This window comes from Alligator sinensis, unplaced genomic scaffold (assembly GCF_000455745.1).
Source record: "Alligator sinensis unplaced genomic scaffold, ASM45574v1 scaffold59_1, whole genome shotgun sequence".
Lineage (NCBI taxonomy): Eukaryota > Metazoa > Chordata > Crocodylia > Alligatoridae > Alligator > Alligator sinensis.
The window spans coordinates 1,162,924-1,189,861 of record NW_005841878.1 but is presented as its reverse complement, the minus strand read 5'-3'; the positions used below and the strand labels follow the sequence as shown (position 1 = coordinate 1,189,861).

Below are 26,938 nucleotides of genomic sequence, written 5' to 3'. Positions count from 1 at the left end.
GGCGGGGCTGGGTCGCGCCGCAGGGTGCGGCTTTTTCTTCCCAGTCTCTTTCCCCCCCCCCCGGCGCTGCATGGTTCGCCTAGTTCGGGGCTTAATAGAGCGAGTGCGGTGGCCGCACCAAGGCGCCCTGGGGTGGGGGTGGATCCGAGCGTTCTACCCGGGGCCTAATGGCCTGAGTGCAGGGGCTGGTTGTGTCTTCACCCCCCGCACCCAAATAGTTTGTTCCCCTGGGTGGAGCTAAGGGGGTGCGAGGAGGGGTGGAAGTGGTGGGGGGAACCTATGTGCCGGAGCCGTCTGCTTCTGCATACTTAAGTTAGAAAGCACACTCCTTTCCTTGCAAGCCAGTCTTGGTCTCTGGCCTGTTGGTCCAGCAGTCCAGAGTCTCACTGAGACAGTCAGGGTTGTAGTCCAGCGGCCCTTTGTTCCCAAACTCTTCCTAGACATTTTCTTACTTGCACCTCCTTATTTTTACTACTGCTTTACAGGCTGCTTCTGTGATTGCTTTATTGGTTTTCCAAAAAATCTTACCTGTGTCAGCCTGGCCTTGTTGGCATGCTTTTCTTACTGCCCAGCTTCCCTTTTTTCCTATTTTTCTCTGTGTTGACATTTGGCAGTATTTTTACTCTGGTAAAATATGTAGCTGCTTGTTTATCATTACCAGATACTGACACAAAAAATGTCACAAAGAAAATCAAAATGTCACAAAGATCACAAAAAATGAGGGGCCTCAGGAGGTCTAGTCTAGTGGTTCTCAGCCTTTTTTGTGCCAGTACCCATTTGTAAACAGTGATGGCCAGTCCCAACCCAGTGCTGCTCACTCCTGACCTGCTGCCCCCAGGCCCCAGCCCCCCAGTGTGTGGGGTGAGGAGGTTGTGGGGCAGGGGGACCCCAAGCAGCCCCTTGCAGGCTGGAACTGCCAGCCTGCAAGAGAAAAGCTGCAGTTTCCCACATTTTTCTCCTCTAAAGGAAAATTCGTTTTTAAAGTTTGCTCATGACCCTTTCATATATTCTTGTGACCCACTTTTGTGTTGTGACCCCTGGGTTGAGAAACACTGTCCAACCCCTGCTCAAAGCAGGACTGTCCCCAGCTAGATCATCCCAGCCAAGGCTTTGTCTAACCAGGTCTTAAAAACCTCTGTGGATAGAGAACCCACCGCCTTTCTAAGTAGCCTGTTCCAGTGCTTTACTATCCTCCTAGTGAGAGAGTTTTTGCTAATATGTAACCTAGGGTTGGGTATTTGACCAGTCAAGTAAATCTTGGTCAGTTGACTGGATCAAATAGCCAATGAACTATGGGTCAAACATTAGGGGAAAAAATTGCCAGTAAGTCTAAATACTCAGAAAAAGCATACATTTTCCATTAAGAAATGTGTCAAAGTTAAAGTTTTCTGTTCAGAAAACTACAAAAAAGTTTACTTTTTTTTGTGTAAAATTGCTATAATCTTTGACCAGTCGTGAAATAGGCAGTCAATTGACAGCATTTGATTGATCAGTTGACTGGCTTGCCAACCCTAATTTAACCTAAACTTCCCTTGCTGCCACTCAAGACCTCTGCGCCTTGTTCTGTCATCATCACCAGCCCATTAGCTATGCAACATCTCACAAGAGTGGACTCTGGTGTAGCTTCTGGTTATGTCCCTGCGTCCCAGCGCCGCCCCCACCCATACCTAACCAAGACACCCTCCCTTCCAGGCAAGTATCCTCTCCTTTCTCGGTACCTCTCTTCTTTCCCCTCCCTACTCAGAAGCAACCCTTTTCTCCCCCTCACCACTTCTGCCTTTGGGCTCAGGGAGGTCTACTATCTGTTGCTGTCATGGCTCCTCCTATCTCACTCCATTTGAGGGCTGTGGGAAGCCAGACTGGGCCAGGGCCAGGAACAACAACAGTTGGACTCTTGCCTGTGTCTGTTCCTGGGCTGGGCTGGAGGGGAACTCCATGGAGGGACCCAGCAGTGAGGAGGAACCTCCCTGTTGCTACTGCTATTCCCAGGTGAGCCTGGCTCCCCACACACTTAACGCAGGGGCAGGCAAAATCCAGCCTGCAGGCCAAATCTGGCCCGTGAGGCCATTCTATCCAGCCCATGGGGCCCCTAAAAAAACTTGGAAAATTAATATTTCTCTGCCGTTGGTTCCTGTCAAAAATGACAGGAACCAAGGGCAGTAGGACCCAGGGGAAGCCTGGCAGGCTCCATCAACAGCGGGGCCTGCCTGGCCCCACCCCCCAGCTGGAAGCCCCTTCTGGGGCCTGGTGCCCCATGCTGTAGTGCCCTGTGCTGCAGCTGCTTGCAGCCTGCGTGGGGCTGCCTGTGCCCGCTCCAGACAGCCCTCTGTGGGCTGCTTGGAGCGGGAGAGGGGCCCCTTCCCCCCCGCACTCAGCTTTTCCCTGGTCTCCTTCCCTGTGTGGAGAAAAGCAGCCCCTTCCCTGCCCCATGGCTGGTGCCCTGCGCTGCAGGCGCTCGCAGCCCACGGGGGGGCTGTCCAGAGCAGGCACAGACAGCCCCAGGCAGGGTGTGAGTGGCTGCAGCACTCGGCATGGGGTGGGGAGGGGCTGCTTTCTTCCCCACACTCAGCACCACCTTGTAACCCGGCCCCACTTGCAGGCTGGCAGTGGGGTGGGTTACAAGCTGGTGCTGAACACAGGGAAAAACAGCTCCTCACCTGCCCTATGGCCAGTGCCCTGCACTGCAGCTGCTTGCAGCCTGCCTGGGGCTGCCTGTGCCTGCTCTGAACAGCCCTGCACAGGCTGCAAGTGCCTGCAATGTGGGGTGCCGGCCGTGGGGCAGGTGAGGGGTCACTTTTCCCCATGTTTAGCACCAGCTTCTTCCCTGCTGGCGAGCAGGGGGTTGGGGCTGTGTGCTGCCCCCTGCCTGTACTGGGGCTGGGGGGCACTGGGTGTGAGCAGGCGGGGAGCCAGTAGGAGCACAGGGCCTGCATGGGTGTCCCGGGACCAGTGCCAGTGGAGCCTAGAGCAGGGTGGCAGCAGCGTGGGGTCCTAGCTGGCAGGGGCTCTGTGGACCCGGGCCAGCTCCCCCCTCCCTGTTGGTGCAGCCCAGCCCAGCTCCACGGATCCCTGCTGGCCTGCGCCCCGTTTTGGGCCCCACTGGTGCTGGCCCTGGGACATTGGTCCCAAGATAGTGACCAGGGGGTGGGGCACCTGTCAAGGGGCAGGGCTACCCATGTGGCCCTCGACAGCCTGCCAAAACTGGGTAAGCGGCCCTCCATTCAAAATAATTGCCTGCCCCTGCACTAATGGGAGCAGTACAGGAGCTGCTCTGAAGCTCCCCCCACCCTCCAATGGTTACAGCAACAGTAGCAGGTGAGAAATGGGAGGGGAAGAGAAGAGAGGAAGGAGTGCTGCTGAGTATAGAGGGGAAGGGAAGAGTTGCCGAGAGAGAGTGTTTTCACTTGTTATAGGGACTTTTAAAAAGTCTCTGGCTGCTGTGTGGTGTGAAAGAGCATATGATCTACCACTGTGCACTCTCTGGATCCATCCCTGTTTGAGAGAGGAACTTCCTGGGAAGGGTCAGAAGAGCGTTTTACACTTAAATTTGAGAATAGCCCACTTTTGTGGTCACACTGGCCTCATTCGCATGGCTAGGAGTTTCACAGACTTTTCTTGGTGACAAACTTGTTTACATTGTTCATAAGCCTCCCCACTTCTGGCCAGTGCTTTGTTACAATAGCTATGGGAGGTCATGGAAGACGAGTGATATTTGTTCCCCTGGTGGACTTGCAGTGTCAGACCTGAGACTTTGAACTGCATTTGTTTTGAACTGCAAAACAATGCGCTGAATCCTTAGGAGTGCAGTTGTGTAACAGGCCTCCCTACTGCTTTTCTACTCATATGGTTTGGCCTTTCCTCCTTCATCCCAGTCCTTTGTTGGGACAATCCAGAATTCATTGCTACAAGTGCTCTCTAGGCTCATTCTGCCATGTTGATATGCAAGGAATGGTTCCTTAAGGTGTTCATCTCTGAACACCAACCCAAAACCTTTACTATGAGACTGGTCTGTCTGTTCCTCAAGGCAGTTGAGGTTCCTGCAAGCTCTCAACATTTCAACCTGCCTCATGGTGGGTAGTTGAGTTCTGAAAGTAGGAATCCAGTAAAATTATAGCTCAGCAAGTAGAATTATTGTCCAGAGGTCTAGGTCAGAGATCCACCCATGCCTGACTGCTCAGTATGCTAGTCAGCAACATACAGCCTGTGAAGCCAGCTATGCCAGTGTGGTGTGTTCTGTAGTCAGGTGGCATGGTGAGTGCAATGGCAGCCATGTGCTGGGTTGGAAGCACTGACCCTTCTGGGACCAGAGCTAGGTTGATCTGGCCCATGGCTCCAGAACCTTGCCAACCTGGCTAGTGTAATGAAGTTGTACCTGTTTCAGTAGCCAGCCTACAATGCACAAGGGGATCGGCTAGCATGTCCAGATGCCTTTGACTGCCCTGTATGAATGAGTAGGTACCCATTTACAGCTAAATTATTTGGGAGTCATCTCCAGTATGAGCTGGGAGCAAGGTTAAACTTGCATCTTTGGTGCCTCTGTTATGCAGGTGTTTTTTTTATTGTATTAGACATTGAAAGCACTGTGAGATACAGTCCCATTGTCTGAACTTAATGTGGCTGAAGAGTAAATTAAAGAGATGATGTTATGGGTAGGTATACATTGGTTTCTGGTGTATATGCTTACCATAGCAGTGACTGTAGCTTAGCTTTTATTTTTCATTCAAAACTTGCTGTTTTTTATTTTGACTAAAGTCATTTGAATAAATGTGTAGGGAGTCACACTTATAATTTAGACTTTATCTGTTAAGTCTAACATGGAGGTGTCAAACTTAACACTCCTCGCAGGCTGGATCTTGGTAGCGGAGGCTGAGGGGTGAGCGGTGGTGGCTGTGGAAATCAATGCAACTGTCATTTGCAGCAGACATGCATCTCCAACAGAGCTTTATGCCCAGGAATTTGGTGGTGGATTGGTGGCAACACAGACTTAACTGGGCAACACAACCTTAAGGATATTTGACTGTAGTGTAACTTTTTGTACAGCAAAACTGTGATAATTGATAATCTGTGGGGGTTTTTTTCTTTCAAACAAAAAATTTCATTGGGCTATATGCTCTCCTCTGTTGTTAAAGGGTTTTATGTAAGCTGTCACATTCAATTTTTATATTTGGATTTGCAGAAACTGACAACGGCTTTGGAACAGAATCCAGATGATGCAGAACACTACTGTCAACGAGCATACGCTTATATTCTTCTTCAGAATTACTTGGGTAACATCTCTTAAACTACATTCTTTACCAGTTTTTAGACCAAAATATAACAGATTCCTTACAGAAAAATGTCTTAAGTCAAGCAAAATGTAGCAGTAATCTTGGAAATTTGTCATTTGTAATTGGGTTGCATCAATTTATAAGATGTACCATTAACGTAGCTCTCTGATATTTGATAATTTCAGTTCTCTGGTCTTTCAGTGAGCCTAGGGCATTCACAGTCTGAAAATGTTGAGTACATTAATGAAAGAATACCTTGTTTCTTCACTGTATCACTTGTTGATTTGTTGAACAGATTTAGGTTGCAGGCTCACCCTTTATTTTTTTTCCTGTTTTAAGATTTGTCACCACACCATGGTATGTCACCTTGGTAGAGATTTTCATGTATGGCAAAGAATTCTAAAATAACAAACTTTTTCATAGTAGGAACATGAACTTAGAATTGTATTCTTTAAACAAACTGCTGTGTAACAAACACGTAAAATTATATTTTGTTTTAGAAACAAAAACTGGTTCCGTGTGTCTTTAAACAAATTTGGATGAATATATTATGCCTTAAGCACAGGCAGGGCATTGGACTGAAGCAAGGTTATACCTCATTTTTCTTAGCAATACAGCTGTGTATAAAAAAAAACAAGTTAAAATAGTTTTGGTAAAGAATATTGATACCTATTTGTTCTATGTCACTTCAGTTGTGTGACTTTGGTGCATACTATGAGATCATGGCAAATGTTAAGGTATGTTCATGGTTTCTAGGATGGGATACCAATGCCTTTGCAGGTGTGTAGTTATTGCTGAAAGTTAGGACTGAATTGTTAGCTTGCTTTATATTTTTTACTTTAGATTCATGGCTTGAATAGTGAGATTCTTACACTCGCGTAATTGACTTTGTTCAGATGCTGTTGCAGATGCAAAGAAGTCTCTGGAACTCAACCCTAGTAATACTACAGCCTTTCTCAGGAAAGGGTATGTATCCATTTTAGATGCCAAATGCAGTAAGTTTCCAATTATTGTTTTAGAACTGCGCAGTCTTAATACTGTAAGCCTAATATTAGTATTTACTTGCATTGTATGATAGGTCTTGGGTGCCTTTTTTACCGAACATTGAATAAATAGAAATTAGTGGATGGTGACTCTTAGTCTCAGGATAGAGTTAGATGAGTAGTGGGAAGGAAAGCGTGTAGTCAGTGCCCAGTGAAGGCAAACAATAACTAGTGCACTTATCTTTCACCAAACTATCATAAAGTAAAATATACCATGATCCCCAGAAATATAATTGTAATTGAGTATTAACTACTATCCTATTTTATTATCTGTTTGTGTGTGTGTGTGTGTGCATGCCAGGATAGGTGAATACCATATCAAAAACTATGCTTCTGCGCTGGACTCTTTCAAAGAGGGACAGATATTGGACAGTAAGTATCAGAACTACACTTTTTACACAAATGCAGTTCTTTTTACACTTTTTACAAACTAAAAACTTTTAAAGTTTTTTTTTTTTTTTTTTTTTTTTATAGAAAAATGAGGGATTTTTTAGATGCTCATCTTGAGATATTCAATGGGCTCATTTTCAGGAAGTACTGAATGCCCACTGTCTAAAAATTGGGCCCTTTCTGAAGATGAGCACCAAAAATCACAAGCCATTTTTGAAAAATGTCTGTATTCTCTCTTTATGAAATGGGATTATTTCCCTGCTTCAGATTTGTTGAAGTCATACTCGGGTGTTTGGAGTAACCAAGTACTATGTTGATAAACACCATAAAAAGCCTGCAGATAAAACAAGTTCCTCTTATTCTGAAATTGTGAACCAAGCAAAACAAATCTTTCTTTGGACTCAGTTTCTTATAAATTATACAACTATGCATATATATTTTGGCTGACAAATATTAAATTAGATTACACTAAAAATTACAAAAATATATTTAATGTTGCATCATTTTCAGCCTTCAGGGGTTTTTGGGTTGAACTAATGGCTATCTGTTTGTAGCATTTTAAGTATATTTGTCTTGATTATTATGGTCTTCAGACTGGCAGAGATTGGAGCATTTAAAATAGGCATTCTGTCTAGGCATAGGGAAGAAAAGGTTCAGTCATTTATCTGGCTTCATATAAACTGCAAGAGAGTTCAGAATAAATTATTTTCTTCAAAGGTGGCTGTAACTGTTCAGCTTCCCATACCTTCTCCAAAAGGCAACCCCCCCCCAAATGGACAGTTTTTTGTTTTTTTTTCCTTAGGAGGTAGGGAGGGAACAGTGACTATTTGAAACCATGCAAGTTTATTTGAAATTAAGCACCAGATGGATGAGGTAATTACCAAAGGTCCATCACATGTCTGTTTTTATGAATCCTAATAATGCCTTGGAAGAAAATCTAACAACCTTGTATTTCACAGATATGGCATTTTCTCCCCAGTATCAGGTCTCATCCTGATCTCTTTAGAGCAAGGAAGTTGTTTTAAGCCTTGAACCAAGAAGCTTAATATTCCTTCCAGCATTTTGTTCTCTTGACATACAATTCCCCATCTCTTCTGAATCTTGCTAAGGTGTCTGCCTTAATGACTTCCTGTGGCAATGAATTTCAAAGGCAAATAATCTGGTTTGGGTTGGTGTGTGCGCGTGCGTGCACAGTAGGCAAGTAAGTATTTCTTTTAAGTCGGATTTCAGTTTTCCACCTTTGTTATGAGACTAGGAAGATTGTGCAAATCATAGAAAAGTAAGGTTGGGAGAGAACCGAGGAGTTCATGTAGTCCAGCTCTTGAAAATTTCCAAGGATGGAGAAATCCACAGCCTCTTTTGGTAACTGCTTTCAATGTTTAATTGCCCTCAAAGAAGGAGTTCCTAAGATCCACCTTAACTTTGCTGCTGTTTGAGACCACAGAGAATAACTCTTCTTTGTGACCAGAGAGAATAATACATCTCCATCCTCTTTATAACCATGCTTCAAGTTTTGAAGACGTCTTCTCCAGACTAAATCTGACTAGTTCTTTCAGTATATTGTCATAATCAGGGATCTGGGTTTTTTCTTTTCCCACAGAAAAACAGAGGAAACTGGATTTCCTGGTTTTATCAGAGAAACCCATGGATTTCTTGCTTTTGCAAAGAGCTCTGCAGGCTGTTAGAGTTCCAGCCTGCAAGAGCTGTTTCCAAACAAGGGCAGGAAAGCCCCAACCTTGCTGGGAAGGGCAGGAGAAGGGAGGGGGGGGAAGGGCAGAGACTGCGGCTTTTAGTTAGTCCCAAGGCTTAGGTCAGGCTTACTTTCCTCTTGGAGCCTGTGAACTGGTAAGTGGGGCTTGCAGGGGGCTGGGGTATTGCGGGGCAGGGCTGATGTGGAAGCTGGCTGAGGGAGTGGGGAGGTCTTGGGGAAATACACGGAATGCCCGGCTGGCTCCACATCTCCCTGCTCGTGGACTGAGTGCCTGGCCGGGGGCACATGAAACCGAAACAGCTCTAGCAGCCTTAAGGGAAGCCACATGTGGAGGTGCTGGCCCTCTGGGGAGGGGGTGGGTGGTGGGGGCAGGCTGTGGCCTTGAGCTCCTGCCCTGCTTCCCTCCTGTGGGGCTGCTGTAGCTCTACAGACATGACCTGGTGCGGCTGGGAACAGTGGGTCTGCACTGGGATTTCAACAAACTCTTACCTGTTGGGGAACAGCAAGTTAAGAAGAAGCTTCCTCTTACTTGGCCTCTCCAGCACTTGTACCAAAAAATTGTCCCTGACACTAGAACGTACGGGACTGCCCGTGCACTGCTGTGTTTCCCTTCCAGCAGTTGTAGTTGTACTTGGAAGTCCCCCATGAGACTTTTGGACCTTTACCCAGAAGCTTTCAACAGGCCTACTTTCTGCTTTGAACTGCCCCTCAGAACAAATGTTATCTGTTTTACATATTTGGCAATTGCACTTCCTCCGTCTCATCTGTCTTCCAACTGCTTTCTCTGTACCATTACTTTTTATTTTTTGCATCTTTTCCTAGGGAAGCAATCCCATTTCTGCTTAGATGAGATTGGCTCCCCAAAAAATATGTTTGTAAATTAATCTTGTCACTGGTTCAGGGTTGCTGAGTCAGTTTGGGAGTTGGATAGGGACTGATTCCCTGTGCCACTTGCAATGCCTGCACATAAGGTACATCAGCCCCACTCTGGGCCATGTCCGTATTGGGCACCAGACTGTTCATACACATCAAAGCTCAGTGCAGAGGGCCAGTCCAGCAGGGTGCTGCCTGCAGCCTTGTTTGCACCTCCTGCTCTGCATGCAGCTTTGGGTCCAGGCATGTGCTGGCCCCACATGCTGCATGCATAGTGAGCCCCCTGGGGTCAGTGTGCTGCATGTAGTACAGGTGGCTGAGGTTGCGGTGCAGGGCTGAGGCCAGGATTGGTGTGTGCCCCACGTAGCATGTGGGGTCTGTGGAGATCCATGGGCTGGATCATAGTGCAAATCTGTTTATGGTGGTCTCATTTCATATAAAGGCTTTTTTTTTTTTAAAGTTAGATCTTGAAGCAGTCTGATGTTATCTATATTCATTCTCTTCCAGATGTGGATACCACTTTTACTATTTGGATGAAAAAATGTGAAGAAGCATTAAACAGTAAGTATTCTCACTTATTTTGTACTTGTTTTGATGTATCATGTACTTCTAACGTTCTCTATAATATAGAATCTTTCTAGCACTACCTTTTGTTTAAGGCAGTGGTTCTAAACCTTCCATGACTCTGAAAATGCCAGCTCTTACTCATTTTTTTGACTAGGGGAAAATAATTGAACAATTCTTTTTGTTGTGAAGAACCCAGAAAAGGCCACAGCAGGTTTAAAATGTTTCCGATGCTATAGATTTCTGATTGAAATTTCTGGATTTACCTTAGCAAGGTTAGCGTGTTGTTGTCATGATGGTTCAGGAAATGTCCAAGAGGCAAAGCTTTTTTGTGGTATCTTTTATTGGGCCAACTGTGTAATTGAGAGCTGCTTGGTTCATCTTGTGAATTACGTTTAGCTGTTTGCACAGCTAAAAGTGCTGATGTTTTATGGTCCCAGCCGGCAGCAGCAGCCTCCTGTCATCTGGCGCAGATCCGGGGGCCATGCCCCTCAGGAGGATTCTGGCACAGCCCCCAGCCCTCCTGGTGGTGCGGATGCCCGGATCTGCACGCTGGATGATAGCATGCTGTTGCTGCCAGCTGGGGCCTGTAGCAGCACCAGTCTTCCTGGCGTTCAGCATGGGTTGCACCCAGCACCGGTTCCAGCCAGCAGCAGCAGCCGCCTCCTGTCATCCAGCGGGCATATTTGGGGGCCCGCGCCCCTGGGAAGAGTCTGGTGCAGCCCTCCTGGGGGTGTGGGCCCCCGTATCTGCGGGCCAGATGACAGGAGGCTGCCGCTGCTGGCAAGTGACAGGAGTTTTGCTTGTCACCTTGAGGTGCAGTTTCCCAGAAAACTCTACATCCATCTCCTTGAAACATGGCAGGCTTCATGCCTTCAACTGGGGCTACCAGCCCTGCAAGTGTCATCCGAATCAGGCAAGAAATGACAAAGTTTTAGGCATTTTCATGATTCCCCATTATAACCTGTGGGCAAAATATCGAAACAGCATAACAGTTTCAATTAAATGAAACAGAATAGTGCTTTCGAAACTCAAAATGAAACACTATTCCGTTGAAACGGAAGTCAAAGCGGAACAGTGTTGTTTCGCGCAGCCCTACTACCTACACACATGTCCCTTTGGCATTATTTGTTGGCTTGACAGTTACAAGTGTGGAATATGTAGCCACTCCTCCTTTCAGCAGAACTGTACTATCTAATGATGACTTTGAGATGGCTTTATATTTTGGCTGGAGAAATAATGAAAGCCAACAAATAATGCCTTGGATCTGGAGGAATTCCTTGCAAAGCTGTGACAGAAGTTTTTCCATCCTCAAGAGATGATGTCAAATATTCCCTACTCAAACCTGATAAAGAATGTCTTGCATTTGAAAGCTTTTCTAACTATATTTGTCTAACTTTATTCCAACCATTGAGTTGTTGGTCCAATAAAAGATATGACCCCCAAAATTTTTGTCTCAAATATTCCAAAGGAATATCCCTCCTCTTAAGTGTTAATGTTTTGTTGTTTTTTGGGGGGCTTGGGGTTAGTTTTACTTAGCCTGACTAAAATTGCCCTTTCTTTTCAAATGGTCTTATTTTTGTCCTTTCTGTTGTGTTGCCATTTCATTAATTCTTTTGAGATCATCTGGCCAAAGCAATTCAAACCATAATATTTCTAATTTCAGTAAATCAGAATACTAAGTCAAAATCTTTAGACCTTGCTACCCTCATGCACTATAAAAAAAAAAAAAAAAAAAAAAAAGTTAAAAAAAAAAAACGAAAAAGCAATGCATTCCATGCTTTGCAGTTTTCCTGTGGAAAATGGGGTCCAACCTTATATATGCTAGTTAAAGTTTTAAAAGCTGAATTTCTAGAATTAAAACTTGTTTGTATGGCCATATCATGAGGTTTGTTCATAGCTAAGGTTGCTCCCATAACCTTCATTCTGTCTTTCTATCTATCTGTTATCTCTCTCTTCTGCATGCCTAGGTTATGAGATAATTTGATAAGGGTTTTAAAATTTGTAACCTTATGTATGGGTGATGGTACAGTACTAATTAGTGAATCAGATGATCTTTAACTGTGCCTTGGCTGCTTTTTTCCCCCCTGAAGTCGTCTTGTCATTAGGCTCTTCCACAGGTCTTGCCTTATCAGTGAAGGTGTTACAAAGTTCAGACTTATAAATTAGAACATATCGTATTGTAGCTGTCCCTTTGTGTAATTTGTCAGTTAGAGCTAAATCCCGAGAGAGACTATTCTGCATTCATATCCTAAAACTGAATAATTGAAATAAGTTAAAAGAACCTATGCAATTTAAAGTTGTTGCTTTTGTCTGAAAAAATGCAACTCTTTCTTACAGCAGGATCACAGACTGAAGCGGTAAGGGCTTTTTCTTAACATACTTGCTGCTTTGATCATAGTCATGACATTAAACAAGTGCATGCTTTGAGATTTCAGTGGCTTACTTCATACCACTTGGTCTGAAACTAACCTACTGCATTACACTTCTCAGCATTAACACTTTCCTAAACTCTTGCTTTTTGGTGTGAGGCTTAAATGTTTCAGTACAACAGATGGGCCTACATAAAGGGGACAATTCCAAATTAATTGCAGTTAAATAAAATAAAACTAGTTTAATTTTTTTCCTGGGTTCAATTTGTAAGATTTATTTTTGTAAGATTAATCAGTTACTTGTACCTGCCACAGTTACTCTTAATTTATAGATACATTATATAGTGACTTAAATTTGTAGAATTATTCATATAGGTGCACATTTTTTTGATGCAGGCTTTTATTCTGCTGGGACTTGGTTTTGGGTTTTGTTTAGCATATTCTGGTTGTCACACTAAAATCCTTGAACTTTTGTTCCTGCAAGAAGTATCAAGCTCTTTTGAAACTACATTGGAAATGCGTTGGGCCTTGGACTGTTGATCTCAAAATATCCCCTACTTTATGTACGTAAAATGTGTACCATGTGGAAAGTCTTTGACAAAAATAGTGAGACCAGCAAGAATGGCAGCCTTCCCTTGGCCTGTGTTTTATAGTTAAAAGTTTAAAAGGCAAGGCATCTAGCTAATATTCCCAATATTCTAGAGGCTTTTTGTGATTTTTAGGTCAGGAGTTTAATTTCTTTGGGTCTCTTTTGATATCTGCAAATGGATATAAAACTTGCCTACCTGAGAAGGGGTCGTATTCATTATTATTTATAAAATGCTGTGGGTGACATCCACAAAGGAACTTAGATGAATTCCAGCAAAGTTTTATAAATCAGTACATAGAAACACACTGTCTAGCTTCTGTTTGGTGCTTAAATTTTTGGCACCTAAAGATTAGGCGTGAGTGCTCACACTAGCAATTACTGCTGTGACTCAGCTGAGCATTAAAGTACCTAATACTGTGCAGTACTTCAGGAGTAATAAACCAGATACTTGTGTGCTGAACACTGAGGGAAAACCTAGTCTCTGGCACTTTCATAATTAAGCTCTGCCATTGTACAGCAAAGAAAGCAAGATTCCTGGGGCCAGAAAAAGCAATGAGAGAGCATGACTACAGCTCAGTGAAGAGGCTACTTGCTTGATTTTTTTGTTTTTGGTCCTTGCTTCTAATTATTGTTTCGGCATTGAAGAGTCCTTGGATAAAAAAAATAGACCAGTCCTAGGAGAAGGGACCAGGACACATTGTTCCAGTCTTGCAGGTCAGTGCCCTTGCCACTGGGCTAGAGTCAGACTCCTTCTTGCACTTCATCTCTGGCTTTAATGATCTTCTGATAATATGGTACATCTTCAGTGAGAGTTGGAGAGTGCCATTTTCTGAGCTTTTGCGCTGTCCTGGCAGTTCATGGCATCATCTTGGAAGGCAGAATATGTGGGTTGGGTTTAAATCAGGCCAGTAGGAAAGTGAATGCAGCCTTTGTGCTTCCTGCATAAGTACTCAGAGCTGTAGGCAGTTCATGACCACTAGCATCCCTGGTCTTCTTTTAAAAGTTAAAGTGGCTTGACAGCACTTAAATCTAGGCATAGGTTTTGGGATGTGAATTTCAGTCTTCTGTAGGCACCTAACTCTGGGCTGCAGGTAGACACCCCATCTTGGTCCAAGAGAGAATTTCGATTTTCAGATGCACCCCTCTTTTGGCCAGCTTAAGTGCCCCTCCGTGCTTTACGCTTTCACTGCCAATGCTAGGTAGCTTACCCTCCCTGTTTAAAGTTTAGGGAATTTAGGTGCCCAGTTTTGGGTTGTGAGAATGCTGAGCAGCTCTATGCCCAAATCCTTTTGTGACTTAAGTGTTTCAGTTATTTGCTCTTCCCTCGCTTCCCCCCCCCATTTTCAACACTTTTTAAAATTTGCTTTAAATAACAGGCTACAGATTGATAAATGGATTGAACTTTGTCTTTCTTTTGTATATTAGTTAATGCGCTGTTCACTGTAATACTTCTGTGTACCTTATATGCTATCATGGTGTACTGTTAACTTGATCCGAGTTTCTCTTTCTAATGTCTTTCCTTATGTCATGGGCCAAAATCAGACTACCCACCAGCAAACTTGGCCACCCAAGATCAAGTAAGTCTTTTTATGTTTATTACATAACTATTACAGTCATTTTAGTTACTGTTCCTGGTGTATAACATATATTTTGTAGTGTGTCATTGTTCCAAAATGTATAGTCTGGTTTGTAATACATAACTGGAAAAGAAATTTTACATGCCAGAGTAGGGGAAAACTAGCAAACTGCTTTCTCTGTGGTGACTGCAATATTTAGCTTTCAATAAAATGTCTTCTGGTCATTCTCTTTTCATTGGTAATGTTCAAGCAAGATGGGAGGTATTTTCTTAAATGACAATTTTGAAGAGATTAAACTTGGTGGAGAAAAGTGTTTAAAAACTACAGTTTTAAGGGAATGCTGTCCAACAGTTAACCCCGAAATGTTACATCACCTTTTATGTCTTAAGGTTTCTGTTCTGTGCAGCAGGGTGTAGACAAATTTATATTTTAACAAGGAGAGTTTTATTTATATACAGGTCAGTCGCATCATACGCGCATTTAACTTGTGCAAATTCAACTATACGTGGGGTGGGAGATGGGGCAGGGCTTGAGTTTGCACGTGGCGCTGCCACTTACCTGGAGACCCATTATGGCTGTGACAGCCACTGCCTTCAAAACCTCCCGTGTGCCCAGAGCTGTGTGGCCAGGCGGCAGCGGCAGCATGGTGGTGGCCGGGCGGCACGCAGCCATCCCCACCACCACCCTGCCCTGTGCTGCTGCTGCCGGCCGCACAGCTCTAAGCACAGCTCTGTGGCGGCGGGGGAGGGCTTTGGAGGCAGAGGCTGTCACGGTCATAATGGGCCTCCAGGTAAGTGGCAGTGCTGCGTGCAAACTCAAGCCCTGCCCCCACTCCCACCCTGCGTATAGTCACCGATTTTTGCCTTACGCGCTGACTTCAGAACCTAACCCCCGCGTCAGATGCGGCTCCACTGTATATGTATTATGTAAATGTATATTTTAAGATGGGGAGTGCCCATCGGGTGTTTCATTGCAGCAGTTAAATCTGCATCTTCTTGTAGTCATAAAAGTGAGCTAAATTGCCCTGACTTTGACCCTGATTGTAGCAAGGTTCAAGTCGGAGCTGTTCTGCTCTGTGCTCTGGGTTTATGCAGACATAATAGTTGAATCAGAACAGCAATATATTTAGTATGTCTGTCTGTGCCTGCACACAGACAGTGCTTGAACTATTCCAAAAAATGCCACTGATTGGAATTGGTTCAATTGCCCTGGCTTGGAGGGGGTCTACATTGGAGGGTTCTAAGCAGAACAAACATCTTTTAGCCATTGTAGTGCTGTCAAAGCACCATAAGGGGGTGGTAGTGAATACCCAGCACAGCAAGCCTCCCAGTGACTCAAGTGCCCCAGTTTCCCCTGGTCAGGGAAGGAAGACCATAATTGGCTAGATGCAAAGGAATATTATGATGTAAATTGCCTGCAGTTGTTATTTTTGATCCTCCTACCCTTTCTCACTAACACTGAGTTCATTCCTGACAGTATACCAGGGTTTGGTGCATCACAGCTTGATTTGGGGGTTAAGGGGTGGCCAGTAGCTTGCAGGGGGACTGCCTAGATGCCTGCTTCTCCTTTCCCAGGGGCTGGGTGCTCCAGTGGGGTGCCTGAGGTTTTGCTCAGTCCAGACATTCCCAAAGGCCTTACTCAGACTTAAGAAGACTTTCCCTAAGGATGGCCCGGTGGGACCCTTGCTTCTGGGTTCCCAGGGAGCTGGATATTCTGGGGACTGTGCCATGTCTTTGTCCCTTTTAAACAGTGTTTCTCTCCAAGCGGCTTATCCATTGCCATGAACAAAGTGAAGTTGACTAGGCTTTGGGCATCCCAAGTTAATTTGGGGCAGGGTGGGAAGAGGGGGTACCCAGGGTGCTCTGGGGATCTGTCCAAGGTCTTTGTCAGTTACTAGGAATGGAATGAAATTGCTCAAAGGCTTGAGGGGAAAGCGCTGTTCAAAAGCTGCACAGATCTTGGACAGCCCCCATCCCTGGAAATTCAGAAGCAGGAGTACCTTCTATTCATCTAGCTGCCATGGCACCCCCCCTCTCCTCCCTCCCTTCCCCCCCCAGTTTTCCAGCTCATATCAGTCTGGGATGCCCCAAAGCCTGGTTAGTTGCCATCAATGGAACTAACTGACAAGCAGTTTGGCAGAAAATGTAGGGTTTTTAAGTTGCACGGATATTGAGCATCCCCTCAAAAGCACCGAGCACCACAGGAACCCAGAAGCAAAGGTACCCCTGTATGCACCTGATACCACTGCCCCCTTCTCCAAGGTCTGGAACAGCTTGCCACTGGAGGTGGTTCAAGCGCCTTCATTGAACACCTTCAAGATGAAACTGGATGCTTATCTTGCTGGGATCCTATGACCCCAGCTGACTTCCTGCCCTCTGGGCGGGGGGCTGGACTCGATGATTTTCCGAGGTCCCTTCCAGCCCTGATGTCTATGAAATCTATGAAATCATCCCTGGGATGGCACAGACTGGGTCAAATGCAGGCAATATAAGTTGGGGTGGTAGAGTTTTGGCTGTATACTAGAGAAACCAGCTACTTTGGGGAGTTGTGCAGTGTGGGATGCCTGGAGGACTGATGAGACACTAGTCCTGGAAAGCTTAGTGTCCTCGCATAACACTGAACCAGTTCAAGGAGGACTGGTTCAAAATACCTGTTTATCCAGGTATATTTTTGAAATATTCCAGGAGGCTTAAACCATTCTAAATTTGGTTTGTATGTCCGGATGCTTCTGTTTTTAAATGCTGTTTTAAACAGCTTTTAAAAGGATTCATATGTTATGTTTCTCTGTACCGTTGTTTTACTTTACTTCACTCAAATCATTTAGTCATCTTGCCACTTAAGATGGTTTTAATTTCTTAGGGGAACATGGATAGAATCTCCGTCTTGGAGTGTAGACGGATATTACAACTCATTACAATGTAATAACTATGTCATAAGTATTATCTTCATGTTTCTGTAGAGATAGAAGTGTGTCACAATTCTTGTAATTTTACCCATTTTTTAAAAGCATTCAGATGTACTTCAGTTGCATTGCTGCAAGAAGACGCAGAGATAACAGTTGCATTGGAGTAGCTTATGTATTTTCCTGAGCAGCTGTGCTTCTCCCTTATTAAAGTGATTAAAAATTACCTCTGCCCATAGCCTCAAAGGTTGCTTGCAGACATTCAAAAGCAAAAAACTCCACGCTTTACTGGAAGAATCAGTGCATTACTTCGACCCAGCTCTGCAACATCTATGGATCTGGTGCCTCAGTGGGGCTTTTTGGTGCTTCTATTTAAATCTTATTCAATCAGTTATTAGATAAAAGCACCAAAATGGCCCCACTAAAGCACCCAATCTATACAGGTATTGGGCGAGCTGGGTCCAACTAATGTGCAGCAGCTTCTGGGCATGTGCTGGGCTCGGTGTGGGAGCACTTGGAGTTTAAAGTGCTGTTTTGGGGGGGGTTTAAATGTTTGCAAGCAGCCAAAATGCCAGGAATGGACTTTATTGAGCTCAGTGTTAGTGAGAAGGGAGGTAAAAAATTGTAACTGCTGGCAGTTGATGACATCTTCCTCGGGATCTAGCCAGTCAGAGTTTGCAAGCAGCCAAAATGCCTAAGTGACTTATGAATTCAGGGAATTGGACTCGATGGCCCAGGAATTTACTGTCCAAGTTCCTTTGAAGTACATTCTCTCTCAAAACAATCTGCTTGCTAACACAGGCTGAATTTCCCCTTCAATGGAATATATCTAGTAGCAAGAGCAGTGGTTTTCAACCTTTTAGACTCAGCACACCACGTGGAAAATGTTAACTTAGTTTTCATTCAGGTTTTTTTTTGTTTTTTTTTTACTACAGAAAAATAATAGAGCAATTCTTCTGTTGCAAATAACTTGGATCACAACAAATCAGAACATTTTTAACACTGGATTCCTATTTGATATATCTGGGTTTATCTTCTGAATCCTGCTTGTACACCTAAAATTGTTAACATTGTGTGGCATCCCATTGCACTCCTGAAAAGATCTCGGGGCACCTCAGGATGCTATGTCACCCTTGTTGAGAATCACTGAGCTAGAGTAAGGGTGGATTGGATTTACTGATTCCTGAGTGCTTACTCTAATTCTGTTGCTAATCATAATTGAGACATCTACCCAGTTTTATAAGTACTGCAAGTAAATATATCTGTTTGTATACCACACAGCTTTTTCCCTGAAATCAGCCCTCCAAATTTGGGACATTTGTCTTAAGCAGAGAAACTGATTTTTCTTAGCTGGACTAGGAGCAAGGTAGACCAAAATGTTTGCCACTTCCTTGGGCTGCAAAGGGCAGAGGCAGAGTTCAGTGTTAATTTTCTCACAGCTGCAGGTGAGACAGTAGCTTGTGGCTGAACAGCTACTGAGATGGCTGAGGGTAAGTGAGCTGCTGTATGAAGTCTGTAATATCTTGATGAGGCTTGTGTTCTGGAAACAACACTTTGTTATTTAAAGCAACTGTATGGAATACTACTGTGTTGCATACAGCATGTCCCTTTTCCCTGCAAATTGGGGTAAGTGTATTAAGTAGGGAAGCTATAGCTTGTCTGCCTGTGATAGAAGCACCCTGCTTCTGATTCCTTCTCCCCAGTGTAGCAACTCCGATATTACTATTCAGGCAGCTGAGGCTGAGGGAGTCAATGTCCCATTCACTTCACAGATGCTAATAAATCATTTCTCATGTTTAATGGTCAGTCTACTAAACAAGATAACCTTGCTTAGGTCTCTATTCCTATTTCCCTGGTCTCTCTTCCTATTTCACGCTCTTTTTTTAGTTCTTTTAAAGATCATGGGTCCACCTGTGGAGACTAGGCTTCTGCAACAGCTAGGGTTTTAGTTGAGCAGGAAAGGGCGGTTGAGTCAACTGAAGATTAGACCCTGTCCCTGCTCTCTGCAGCCATAGCTCTGGGGGGGAGGGGAGTGAGATTTCTTCATAATACCTTTCAAAAAAACAAGTTGTATATTATTTGGGGCATGTTATATGGGATAAAATATGGCGTTTACAGTAAAGAAGTGACAGCCTTGCTACTGCCCTTGCAGGGGCCTGTGGCCTAGTCTTATTGCTGTCCTGCCACACCAGCAAGTACCTGCTGCCTCACCCAGACTGATTCCTGGGATACCACACTTCCTGGACCAGTGATTTCCAAAGGGTGTGCCCCACAGCACATTAGTGTGATGGAAGTGTGCTATAAAAAATAGGCTGGATGGCACCCTGGCCAAGCCAGCCCACACAGCTAGATAGGGCCCGCAGACCTTATCTGGTCCACAGACTAGTGAATTCAATGTGCTGTCACTTTTTTAATCCAGAAAAAAAGTGTGCCCCAGATATCAGTAGAGCTGGGAAACCCTGTCCTGGACACTCTTTATTGTAAGAAGACTTAGTTTGTGGCACATAGCCATAACTCTGCAACAATATTCTTTTCTACATTGTGCCTTCTAAAAACAAGGTGCATCTCTTGGGGGTATGTGGTATGCCAGGTATATTTAAATCAGACTATTTTTCTAGTTCTTTCTTCTTGGTAATTGTAACTCTTTGTTCCATTATTAGTGTTTGTCTTATAAAACCCATTAAGCTTACTCTTATCAGAGAAAGGAACAGTCCTAAGTACCTTTCTTTGGTTTGTTTTATATGGCCTTCTGCATTGTATGTCATTGTAAAGCATGTTACTCTGCAGTAATGTTAATGTTTAATCAGTTTTTCTTGTACATGGTTCAAATACATTTTTAAATAGTGATATCCTTCTTTTAAGGTATGACTGGTATCAAACCGAATCTCACGTAATTGTAACTATCATGATCAAGAACACACAGAAGGATGATGTCGATGTACAGTTTTCAGAGAAAGAGGTGATTATACTGGTTCACTTCAACTTGAGTGCTTAATAAATATCTTCATCTTCCAGTATGCCTGTTTGCTTATACTGAATTAATATTGAGTCCACTGCTTCTTTATTCTAGTTGAGAACAACCTAGAATTTTTACAATGATTGTACAGGAGAACATATGCAATGTGCATATTGGTATCTGTTGATTCTTTTATTTTTTTTCCCTATCTTTGGTATCACTCACAAGTCCGACAATCTTGATAAGTAGCTGCCAGTTTTAACAAACTATTAGTGTAGGTTGTATTTCTGATGTATCTTATATTTAATTCTGGTGTCTGAAACTGGCAATGGAATAGAGAAAAAAGCTTTTTATATTGTTTCACTAACTTAGTTTTTAGTGAACTATGCTCAGATAATATTTACTTTTAATAGGCATGATCACATACATGCTTCCTGTCATGTACTTCATGTTTACTTAGTAAGAGCCCAGTTGCATAGTTTTTCTATGTACCATTATCAATGTTTGGGTATGTTATTGCTCCCATGCAGTTCTTTTCATAAAGAAGTCTGATTACATTGTTGAAATGATAAACTTTTTGAGTAGCTGGTGGCTAGGAACATCAAACACCACCTGTTTATTTTCTAGCTTACTTTGAAAACACCTTGTTGAATAATGCAGTGAAAAGTAGCGAGTTGAAACTCTTGTCTTATGCATGACATTTCACTAAAATTTTCCAAGTGAAGAATTATTAATTTAACTCTTGAATACTGAAAGAATTATCCTTGTGGATTAAAATTAAATCCAATGTGAAAAATTGTATATTCTTCAAGATGATGAAAGATGGTGTTTTTTTGGTTTTGTTTTTTTTTAACAGATGAATGCATTGGTGAAACTTACATCAGGAGAAGACTACAATTTAAAGCTTGTTCTTCTTCATTCCATAGTACCAGAGCAAAGTACATTTAAAGTGCTTTCAACAAAGGCAAGCTTTTAAAGTGTAAATTTTCTTTGAATACTTCTGGTGTTGAAAACATTTCTGCTCTTTTGTCTAGTCTTCCTATGACAGTCATAATGATTAATATTTTTTATGTATCGGAGTTTGTTTCCAAGGTGCCTTTCAGCCAGAAGAAGGCTTTCTAAACAGATGTGTAAATATCAGAAGCAGTGAAATCTAAGCTAAAGCTTACTGAAGTGCAAATGACTTCGCTTACAATATGTTGGTGCTTTTACTTACTGCTGTAGAAAGATTGCTATCATATCCAGCTCTTTAATTTGTGGCTTGTGAGTGTATGAACTGTTTTTTCTGAAGTTTTAGGAGTTAACGATTACAGCATTTCAAAAAGTAGCTTTATGCGTATAATAAAATAAGTTGTCAGACTTTAAGGCCTCTGTTGCAGTAATTTTGGCATTCTTAATATATCTTCCCTTTCACATACAAAGAAGTCAGGATGCAGTTATAATATTATATGCTTTTCATTAAACCCTTCTCTACCCTCTGCTTTCAGTAATGTTCATGCATTTAAAGGTAGTATGATTCTAGACAGCCCATGCTTCTCATGTCGTCTTATTTTAAGTCTGTGGGATAGAAGAGAGGATTTGACCGTGCCAGAGCAGGATCAGCATGGAGATCAGAAATTTAGCGCTTTAAGGCCCCTGATAGACATTACACTTATGACATGATTAACTGGTTAATCACATCTTAAGGAGTGACCAGGCTACATGTTCAGTAAATTAATGGTGTAATAAAATAAGGAATAAGCTACAAAGTAATAACTTTGAAGCTGGTTCCTATCATGCCTTTAACTGAACTTATGGCCAGTGCTCTTAGCCTCTGGAAAATGCTGGAGGCCTTCAAGACCACTATGCACTCCTGTGGTAGGAGTCAGCTGACTGAGGCTCCTAGCTGGCGGAGTGCACAGTGTGTTCCTGTGACTGGGAAGAGATCAGAGTCCCCGTATAAACTTCTAAAGCACTGATAACACCAGTGGGCAGGAGAAGGGAAGAAGGCCCAATAGAGAGGAGCCAGTGGGAAGACAGTTGTCTTTGTACGCTTTACCCGTTCTTTCCTGCTGTCTATATGGAAAAACAAGAGGGTCTTTGAAGTATAATCTGTCATGTTATGTGTGGGTTTTTTGTTTTTTTGTAAAGATCCCTGCCTACATGAACACCGCATGCCCCCAGAGGCTGGGGGGTGGGATGTGGACGGTAAGCTCCCTCAGACAGTGGGAGCGCTGTTGGTGGCGGGAGCATGGTGTCAGGAAGTGGGGAGCTCCTGCAGGCGCCCGCAGCACTGTCAGTGGTGCGGAGGGGTGGTGAGCACCTGTCAGCGACTGCTGGTGAGGGGGGTGGCAGCAAGTGGCGACTGCCGGCCATGTCGGCAGCGCCTTTTCGCAGGAGGTGCGCCACCATGCTCGGGGTACACATGCACCCACCCGCGTGTATCCCCTGTGCATTGCCAGTGGCTGCCTAAGTTTTATTTTTTAAAACTTGCAGATGCCCTGCGTAGCTGTTATCTGGCTTGGCTGATTTGGAGATGAGTAATCTGGTGTTTTATAAAACAGTTTGGTTGGGGGTGGGGCTCAAACTTGATTATACACACCACAGTTGTGCATAACTTTTTAAAAGGTCGTAACTGAACCAGGAAAGCTTGGGAGCCACTAGCCTAGATATGTTTGCAGTTTCTTCTCAGCGTTGACAGAGCGTGGAATTTTAGTACTTATGAACTAAGCAGTTTAAGAGTTTCTTACATAGTGAGAGTTCTAGTTGTTGGATACATTGTCTCTTGTACAGAAAATTGCGCAAGGATATATAGTGTGTAGGCACGCTAAGGGTGAGGACACGTCACTACAAAACTGGACAGAGATGGGTAGCTTGATACTTGTGTAAGCCACTCTGCTCTAAGTTAAAGGTAAGGAGTAACACTTTTCCAGTGTCCTGGCCATAAGCTCTACACCCCCAGTTTATTTATCCAAGGGTAGTTTTTTTTTTTTTTTTTTGTGTGTGTACTGCAAATAATGCCCCCCTCTTTCCAGTGGCTAGGTCAGGGGATGGCAACATTTTTGGACAGTGCCAAAAACACCCTCAACCTCAACTCGTAAGATGTTGGCATGCCAAGGGTGGATGGCAGGAGAGCCTCAAGGGGCCTCATCCTTGTGGCAGCGCAGCCCCAACCCCGGCCCCTTCCCCACTGTCCATCCCAAGGTGCATATGCGAAACAGAATGCCTTTGTGCATGTCACGCTCTGGCATGTATGCTGGGGTCTGCCTATCCCTGGACTAGGTGTTGTTTAGTGAGGCACTAAATAGTATCTACTGCAGGCAGAGAATGTATGAGTTGTTCATATGTCTACCTTTTACCTACTGAGTAAATTTACTGAGAAGTAAAACCTAGTGTAAATTTATAATAATTACTGTACAGTCTGCATCTGCAGTTTAAGCTTGATACTTTATCGTACTCATTTCAGTTTTGTCCAGTAGATGGTGATTCAGTTGAATAAAGTCTGGTAAGAGTATTCTGAGGTTTAGAACATTTTTTTCCCAATGTTTTAGGAATTGTGTATACTTGTAATGAATTTTAGGAACTTGGGTTTTTTCAGTTTAATGTCACCCCTTTATATAATTTGTACAGATAGCTGCTCCTGTTGTTACTCTTATGTACTGGCTGAGAGAACCATTTCCCACTTGAATTCCTCTTCTTACCTGTAAAAGGTAGGAACCCTATAGCATCTTACATGAGGTCCAGACACCCTAACCAACTTTATCTCTTTGTGGCTGGAGAACCCAGTTTCACTATCCTCAAAACTAGCCTGCTGATTGTATTATATCCACATCTCTACGTGTCCCAGAATGTTATTCTCATTCTTTTCTGTTAAGAGATTGGAGCACAGACTCCAAAATATGCTAGTCTTTTCTTAGGTCTGTGGATATATACTCAGATCATGGCTTTCTGCAGTGAAGCAGGCTAGAGATTCTGTGACAAGATACTGTTGAAACAAAGATTTTATTGAATTGAACGTGAAAATGAGTAAGTCGCTACAAAAATTCTGTTCCAAAGTTTTTTCAAAGTACATTTTATTATACTTTTAAATTTTTAACTTCAGGTCAGGGGTGATGCAGTCTTGTAAGAATACACGTAACTTTATACAATTTTTGAAAGTTGGGGAAGTAAGAGATGGATGGGCAGGGTTTGGGGTTTTTTTGTGTGTAGTTACAGGCTTCTTGTCATTTGGGGAGGTGTCAGACTAGAGTGTTTGAATTTTGGGGATATAAAGATGGTGACAATAGTCAACAGAGAAAATGTCACCAGATATAACATCTAAAAATTCTCACTCTAGTGCAATAAACATGGTAGCTCATTATGTCAGGGCTGCTTCAGGTTTGTAGATTCAGGCAAATGTTGTCCTATGGGGTATGAATTGTGTTTGTGTTTGAGCCCTTTTACAGTCATAACAGAGATTAGATTCAGAATCCTAATCTGTATTGTACCATTCTGCCCAAGGTACACTGTTAACTTGGATATACATAAACAAGTTGCATTTACTTTTTTACTTATCTCAGCTATTTGATGAAGGTTTTTACTCATTGTTGCTATAAGTGCAAGTCTGGTGTTTTGAAACTAAATCATAACATTTCTGAGTTTTTTTGTTTGTTTGTTTTTTTGTTTGTTTTTTTATACAATGAAATTTTAAAAGTCAGTACATGCTCAGCCTTAAAGGAGACTGTCAACTTCAATTTTTTAAAATGTTTACTTCTAGAATAACTTTCTGAAATGTTGACCTGATGTAACCTGTGTTTTTAAGTCTTTAAAAATTTAAAGGGTTGCTTTCTCATGCTTTTTACTGAGGTTCTTTTAGGTTGGGTAAATAGTTCCACTTCTGATTAGTGTTGCTATCCTTTTTTCACCTGCTGTCTTTGTTCTGTCCCACTTACAGAAATTTTAAGTTTTTCAGCTTCAGGTGCTACTGATAGACATCCTTCTTCAGGACCTCATGATAAGGTGTATCCTCAGTCAAACAAACTGCACAAAAATTCTGACAAATAGAAAGTATGGACAGGCATTTGGGTGACACAATTTTCCAGAACCAATGAGAACGTGGTGAAAAAAGAGATGTATAGACATTCTAGCCAGGGGGCAATAGAAGGCTGCTCTTTGGTCTCCTCTCCCTACCTTCAGGGGAGCTCTATCCCTATTGACCGTGTGCCCTCTCCTGTGTTGGGGAAGGGGTCATAGATTCATAGATTGTTAGGGGCTGGAAGGGACCTCACAAAATCATTGAGTCCAGCTCCTTGCACTGAGCAGGAAAGACAACTGGGGTCAGGTGACACCAGTAAGGTGGCCATCCAGTCTCTTGAAGATTTCTAGGATAGGTGATTGAACGACCTCTGGAGGGAGCTTATTCCACAGTCTGGACACCCTAACTATGACAAAGTTTTTCTTCAGAAGCCTGAAATGGTCTTCCAGGAGTTTGTGGCTTCTACTCCTGGTTTTCCCCAAGGGTGCCCTGGTGAACAGTTGTTGACGGAGCCCTTGATGTACTTCCCTGATACAGCGGTAAGCTGCTACCAAGTCCCCTCTGTCTTCTCTTTTTTAGGCTGAAGAGGCCCAAGATCCTCAGGGGTTTTTTTATAATTAAAAAAAATGTTTTTTTTAAAATGGGTTAGGCTCAGTGATCAGCTTTTATGCATATGCATGCTAATAGTATACTTTGGGCAGAATGATATAGTACAGATTAGGACCCTGAATCTAATCTCTCTTATGACTGTAAGAAGACCCCAACACAAACACAGTGATCAAGCTGTCAATGATAGTGAAAAGCAGCAGCTGCCATGGACAGCATCCCACCACCACCATCCTACAAGGAGATCTGCCCTCGTTGACATCCCCCCGTCATCTCTAGACATTACTCCCACCTCTTGTACAGTCCCAGGGAGACTGAGGACCCTGCAAAGAACAGCGGCACTGTTGCTCGAACAAACTGTCCCAGGGAGACTCAGAATGAAGCTGTGGGGAAATGCCCCCCAACCCCTTGCACAGTCCTGGAGAGATCCAGGACCATGGAAGAGGTGGGGCCAGTGGCAGTGCTGCTTGGACAGTTACAGGGGCTTTCTGTGTTGGTTCAAACCATGGGAAAATGCCTCTTTTGTAGCCTCCGAAGGATCCTGCAGGGGGCTGTGGTGCTTGGGAATGGTTCAGAGGGAAACTGTGCCGCCCTTTGAAGAGTACAGGGAACTCTCCAGGAGTGTTTGTGCAGCAGCTGGGGTATATGCCAGGCCTCGAACACTTTGACGTTGTTCAAACCTGGCAGCAGTGTCCCCACACGATTCCCTCTCCCTACACCCCTTTACAGGGTGAAATGGGGTTGTAATGCATAGCCTACAGCTGCCCACAGAGGGGAGGGGGCTTTCTTTTTATGCCAGTCACCCCTGAGAATGAACCAAATATCTATTACGGTAAGAGCAGCTGCTCCTGTGGGGCAGGGAACTGCTCTCCTTGCCCTGCCACCACCATGCATTCCTGATGTCCCTTGAACGGTGCTGCTTAAAGGGTGGGAGTTAGAGCTGGGTCTTGAACGCTCTCGGCAGTGTCTCTACAGGACCCACTCTCTGCCCCTTGGAGGTGAGGATGGAAAAACAGAAGACTGGGGAAGGTGAGGGTCCTAGAGAGCCCATGAGAAGCATACAGGTATTAAAGGTGGCACTTGAAAATTCTTTGG

General features: G+C 43.7%; 1 protein-coding gene across 4 annotated transcripts in view; it reads left to right on the top strand.

The window, feature by feature from the left end:
* Window positions 1–26,938, top strand: part of SUGT1 (SGT1 homolog, MIS12 kinetochore complex assembly cochaperone) — a 43,444-nt gene that overhangs the window by 154 nt on the left and 16,352 nt on the right. The window contains exons 1-9 of one of the 4 annotated variants that reach the window (XM_025196151.1): window positions 4,623–4,649; window positions 5,177–5,267; window positions 6,164–6,233; window positions 6,612–6,682; window positions 9,792–9,845; window positions 12,192–12,208; window positions 14,352–14,386; window positions 20,151–20,247; window positions 21,101–21,208. In XM_025196151.1, coding sequence (XP_025051936.1) covers window positions 4,638–4,649; window positions 5,177–5,267; window positions 6,164–6,233; window positions 6,612–6,682; window positions 9,792–9,845; window positions 12,192–12,208; window positions 14,352–14,386; window positions 20,151–20,247; window positions 21,101–21,208 — 555 coding nt within the window. In that variant the 5' untranslated portion in view covers window positions 4,623–4,637. Of the gene's footprint in view, window positions 1–4,622; window positions 4,650–5,176; window positions 5,268–6,163; window positions 6,234–6,611; window positions 6,683–9,791; window positions 9,846–12,188; window positions 12,209–14,334; window positions 14,387–20,150; window positions 20,248–21,100; window positions 21,209–26,938 lie in introns of those variants that run through there. The other 3 variants (XM_025196150.1, XM_006017306.3, XM_025196152.1) reach the window with 3 other exon arrangements.